Source organism: Impatiens glandulifera, chromosome 3 (genome assembly GCF_907164915.1).
Source record: "Impatiens glandulifera chromosome 3, dImpGla2.1, whole genome shotgun sequence".
Lineage (NCBI taxonomy): Eukaryota > Viridiplantae > Streptophyta > Magnoliopsida > Ericales > Balsaminaceae > Impatiens > Impatiens glandulifera.
The window spans coordinates 44,483,533-44,489,681 of record NC_061864.1 but is presented as its reverse complement, the minus strand read 5'-3'; the positions used below and the strand labels follow the sequence as shown (position 1 = coordinate 44,489,681).

The following is a 6,149-nucleotide window of genomic DNA, read 5'->3' as shown; positions in this document are numbered from 1 at the left end:
AAATAAACACAAATAACAAAAAAACAAAAAGTTAAAAACTAAAAAATATATAAATCAAAACTGAAAGCTTTTTTAAAATTAAGGCTAGTTTTGATAACTTTTTGGCCTGATCCCCTTAGATCTGTTTTAAACATGGATAATTTAAAGCTTAAATTGTTTAAACAAATGTTAAAACTTTGATCTTGGAAAACACATTAGTTTAAATGATGATATAAGGATACTTGGCTAAAAAACCTTCAATCTAGCCAAAATCAAACTCTTTCGGCCTTGTATATTAAAAATAAATTTAAATCAAAAACCATTTGAAACATTCTTAATTATTCATAAAATTAATCAATCAAGCTCAAATGGAATTTTATTCTAATAAAAAATCAGATCACTTGACCGAGAAAAATTAAAAACAAAGTCAAAAGAACTCACCTTTTGTTTATAGAAAAGTATATGTTCGGTTCTAATCAATTTTTATTTTGTTTTAGTGATTTTAATGTATATAATTAGCATGTTACCTGTTAATAACCCTATTATTTAACAATATTTGAGTTTGGGATCGTGATGAACCACAATTTGTTTAGAAAGTTAGGGCTAGTTCAGGAATTAGGAAACAAAAGCAAACCTGTTGGAGTGACGCTTAAGACCAGAAGGACAGACCCTAGAGCGAGCGGACACCGCGCGGGACCGAGAAAAACTTACCTTAGAGCGTGCGTAGATGCTATCCGACCGAGGAGTTCCTCTACACACGGAGATCGACACTTTCCTGATGCTTCCAGCGCTTCTGGATGTTGTTGCGCACGTGACCGAGAAAGGCTATGAATCTAAGACTAGACTAGTTTACCAAATGCTTAGGACCGATGAATCAGACCTAGGAGACACTACAGAATCTTCACCCGAGGATTGCAGTTGCAAGTTTCCATTCGACCGAGTCATGGTATCCTTATGTTAAGTTTTCTTGTACCTTAGACCATATATATATATATATATATATATATAGGTTTTTGTTGTTTTTTTTCATCCTTAGGTTAGCCTCTTAAGGCTACATTTCTAGACACGATGGAAACCCGATACTAACCTAGGACTGAGAATTCATGCACCTTCTATTGGTCACGTTTTTGCACCTGATGTTAACCTAGGACCCAGAGTTCCTACACATGCTGTTAGTCACGTTTCTGCACCCTATGCTCACCTAAGATTGAGAAGATTGACCTACTGTTGGCAGCATTTTATGCACCCGATGTTCACCTAGGGCTGAGAAAGTACACTTGTCAGCACCCTATTTTGTGCACTTGATAGACCGAAGATGGAACCTTATACGCACCTAGGATTGATGAAGGCCACTACCCGCTAGGATCGATAGAACCTACACTTGATAGACGTTGTTGCACACCCGCGACCGAAAGCTTATTCGCTTGATGCACCCAAGGACTGATGTATGATGTACCTAAGGACCGACGTTGCTTGTTGTTGTTGGCCAAGGACCAATGTTGTTTGTAGACCGAGCTGGGTTCACATCTCAACCGAAATCAGGTTTTTAGACTATGGAGGCTAATCACGGTTTTTGTGCTTATTTTTCATATATAATTTTGTCTTGTGCTAGTTTAGGCTTTTATTTGATTTTTGTTGACTTTTAATTTATATAAGTTTGTGGCTAATGTGATCCTAAGGTAGCATATAAAATTTTAAACATTGTAACGTATTGATTTTAAAAACGGTCAAAATTAAGTAGTAGAAACCTTAGGGGCGTTGTGGGACTTAGTATCTAAAAATTCATTTACACACGTAACCAAACGTCGAACTCATTTATCTTAATTTCCTAATTTTTATAAATTAGGTGACGACTCTCTAGTCGTGAGAATAATTAAAATTGAAAAAATTAAAGTAGGTCTATAACACACTTTCCATTAATTATTTCAATCTCCTCCAAATTCGACGGGATGATCAGTTACAGAGTTGTCTATAAGCCTCATTTTTTAAAACATTATTTTTTAAACTTTAAAATTAATTCCCCAACACTGTATTTTTTTCTAAAAATAATGCATTTTTTAAAAATAGAAATATTCTAGAAAAAAATTTTTAAGCTGGATATAATGTTCAAAAATATCACACTCTTGACTACATAGGGCAGCCCATTTGTTAAGAATAGTAAATTCTTTTAGTTAAATTTATTGTAATTTTAAACATAAATGTGATACCTTATTTGTTCAAGATAAACACTTCCATGTTTTATATGATTATGAGTTCAAATCGCACCAAAAATATATTTTTTAATAATTTTTTAAACTAGACATAAAGTAAAAAATATATATATCCATCTTTTTTCAATAGGGTTGGGTTCAGACCAAAAATGTGTAAGTCATATTTCTCCTCCTTCATTGAAGCTCTTTTTTTAATCATAATCTCCATATTGATAGTTTCAACTAAAAATATATTAAGACAGTATGGCCTTTGACATCTAAGATATTAAGTCAATGTTGGAGTGAACCTTGATTTCGATTGTTTCAAATTTAAATTGTATATAGGGGATATAGATATAATATGTTTAAATATTAGAGACGATTATTAGAGTTATTTAATTTGTACTCAATTTGGTAGATATATATAGCTTACAAGGGTAGCATCTTGCAACATCTTGACAACTCCAACATTTGGACCACACTTTTCATTGTTGGCCTGGACGAAGGACGGCTAGCGATACAATCAATAGCGATTCTTAGAACCTTGAGCGACTCTTCTCGATAATCACCTTGAATTGTAAAGTCTACTACACTCAATGCACTTTCTCGAGTCTTCACTTTCCCACAAATCCATTCTACAATATCCTTGTTCACTCCAAACTCTGGCTCGATTGGCTTTTTACCGGTTACTAATTCCATCAACACTACTCCAAAACTGTAAACGTCGCTCTTCTCGGAAACCTTGCATGTATATCCATATTCTGCGAAGACATAAAAAGAGATAATATTATGATGATGATTATTGGAAGTTGAGTTAAATAAATATGATGGTTTTTACCGGGAGCGATGTAACCATGTGTTCCAGCAACGATTTGAGTAGAATCATTTTGATTTTGATTTGCAATTTGCACTATCTTAGCAAGTCCAAAATCAGATATTCTAGGTTTCAAGGCCTCATCCAATAAAATGTTGCTGGACTTTACATCTCGATGAATTATGGGACGGTTGCAACCATGGTGAAGATACTCCAACCCTTTTGCAGCACCTATAGCGATCTCGAACCTTGTTTCCCAATCGAGAGTCATCTTTGGACACGAGTGAAGCTGATCCCACAAACTCCCGTTTGGCATAAACTCGTACACTAACAATCTAGAGTGTTCACTCGAAATGCTACAATAAAGCTTCACAACATTTATATGTCGGATCGAGCTCAAAGTTCGAACCTCAGCATCGAACAGACTAACACTTTGTTGTTTTGGCTTTTCGGGTCTAGAATTCAAAATACACTTCACTGCCAAATTCATGCCGTTAGATAAAGAAACCTTGTACACATTTCCCGACCCACCTTGTCCGATTTGATTCTCTAGCTTGATCGCATTGAGAATCTCATCTTTGTTGAACGTTAGGATATCGAATGATTCCACATTCCATGATTCTTCTTTCAGGGGTAAGTTACGATCTTTTTGAATCCTTTTCTTTCTAATGTATAAATAACTTGTGATTGACAATAGCAAAACAAAGACGAGAACTGTTAGAAGAAGTATGAGTATTTGCCGTCTTGGACTGTTAGGGATTCCCATTCCCAACGAACAGGGCTGGAATCCTATCTTTTTCCTGCTACATAAGCCTTCATTTCCGTCGAAGCTGCCACTGTAAGCATTCGTGGTAAATGAATCTGGAATTGGTCCAGAGAGGTGATTATGAGAAAGATCGAGAAGGGTGAGTTTGAGAGAAAAAAGGGTTGTGGGTATCGGTCCGACAAGCTGATTTCGGCTCAGGTTAATCGAATTGAGAGCTGGAAGTGAGCCAAAAGAAAATGGTATATCCCCAGAGATTGAATTGTTAGCCATGTTTATGTCAGACAGAGAAACACAAGAATTAATGGTTTCTGGTATTGAACCAGAGATTTTATTATTCTGTAAATGGAGAATGCTTAGCTTTTTCATGTACCCAATTGTTTCTGGAATTCTCCCCGATATTTGGTTATTGTTGAGATCCATTTCCACCAGCTTAGATGCGTTTCTGATTGATACCGGAATTTGACCGGATAATCTATTATTATTAACACGTAATCCTTCAAGAGACGCTGCTTTTCCAATTTCCTCTGAAATCGGACCATGAAATTCGTTTAGAGAAATATCGAACAGACCCAGTTTCGGTAATCCCCAGATGCCACTGGGAATCTCGCCGGAAAGTGAGTTGTTGCTGACGCGTAGCCGGTATAAGGACGTGCAATTTGTATATGTCGCCGGAATTCCGCCGGTAAGCTTGTTCTGCACCACTAAAAACTGTGACATATTACCGTTCCGACACATATCCGGTGGAATGGAACCCGTCAAGTTATTTTCCGACACGTCAATGAAGTAAAACTCCGACCAGTACCCGAGTTTCTGTGGGATCTCACCGGTTAATTTGTTCTGATAAAAAGAAACATTCACCAGCCGCCTGAAATCCCCTAACTCCGGTGGAATCTGGCCGGTAAACCCGTTTGAATAAAGTTGCAAATCCACCATATTAGTTAGACCCTTGATTTCCGACAAATCCCCATGAAGTTGATTATTCGAAGCGTCAAAGTATTCGAGTTTTGAAAGTCTCCCTAATCCAACAGGCAATTCTCCTGTTAAAAGATTATCGTACAGCTCTAACATCTTAAGATTCCTTAACTTTGTTATCTCGGAGGGAATCTTCCCTTCCAAATAATTATCTGCTAGCTCCAGAGTGTGCAGCTTCCTCAGGTTCCCGATCCCACGAGGAATCGAACCCACGATACTGCAGTTAGATAAGTAGAGCAATTCCAGGTTTTTCAGCGAGGTGAGAACCTCCGGGAATGGCGATTTATCAAAAGTATTATCGCCAACGCTCAACACAACTAAACCCGACATATTGGCTAATGAATACCACGGAAACGGACCTGAAAATCCGTTAAGTTCTAGGTACAAAGTGACGAGTTTTTTGAGAGGAGAGAGATCGGGGACAACTCCGTTAAGTAAATTGTCGCGAAGATCGAGGTAGTTGAGATTGACACAGTTCCTCAAGTCGGCTGTGACGGATCCCACGAGGAAATTGCTGCCGAGAGAGAGCCTCTCCAGGGATTTGAGCTTGCAAATGGAATCAAATGGAACCTTTCCCGATAAATATTGTTGGGATAACTCGATAATTTGGACAGCGCCATTTGGGTGGCAAGTGATTCCGGAGAAATTACAGAGTTTGTTGGTTGTTGGGTTCCATGTATTGAATATGGTGGCAGAAGGATTATTGAGGGCGGATTTGATGGCAAGAATAGACTCAAGCTCATCGGAGAGGGCCGAAGAGAAAACAAGTAGAGACAAAAGACAACAAAAATGGTGTTTCTTCATAGTGTGGTGTGGAGAGAGAAATGCGCGGCTGTTTGAATTTGATGCTAGGTGATATGAGAGTCTCGTTTTATAAATGTTGAAAAAACAATTGTAGAACTATAGTTGGAAGTTGGAACTCAATCTATGTCAATGTTATATTAGTGAGAAAAGTGTTAAAAGGTGAAGCATTCTAATTGAAAAAAAAAAAAAAACCAATTTTTTTACATTTTCTTTCCTTACACTTTATTCTTTTTTCAACCAGTGATATATGACACATTCCTTCCCTATTCACTCTCTCAAATTCCCTTCATTATCATTCCTCTTATTGTTATTATATTTAGAATTAAATTTATATTTAATAATTGGGGAAGAATGTTAATTTTACCATTGAACTATAACGGAATAATCACCTATATCATTGAACTAATTTTTGTTCGTTCATACCATTATACTTGAGTTTAATGTTCATCTATATCACTGCTAGACAAAAACATCCTAATCGGTTAAGTTTTCCGTTAAATGATGACACATGTAATTAACATGTCATTTTTTTTTAAATTAATGTATATTATATATTTATTTTTATTCACTATTTTAAATAATAAAACTTGGATGTTTTTGTTAACCAGTGATATAAATGAATATT

At 36.4% G+C, this 6,149-nt stretch overlaps 1 protein-coding gene across 1 annotated transcript; it reads right to left on the bottom strand.

Moving 5' to 3' along the window:
• Nucleotides 1-2,556: 2,556 nt before the first annotated feature.
• LOC124932462 (receptor-like protein kinase 7) lies at nucleotides 2,557-5,524 on the bottom strand. The gene is made up of 2 exons (XM_047473094.1): nucleotides 3,007-5,524; nucleotides 2,557-2,929 (listed from the first exon to the last, which is right to left on the bottom strand). Exons 1-2 carry the CDS (start codon nucleotides 5,522-5,524, stop codon nucleotides 2,598-2,600), a joined length of 2,850 nt encoding a protein of 949 aa, XP_047329050.1. The 3' UTR covers nucleotides 2,557-2,597.
• Between the last annotated feature and the right edge of the window lie 625 nt (nucleotides 5,525-6,149).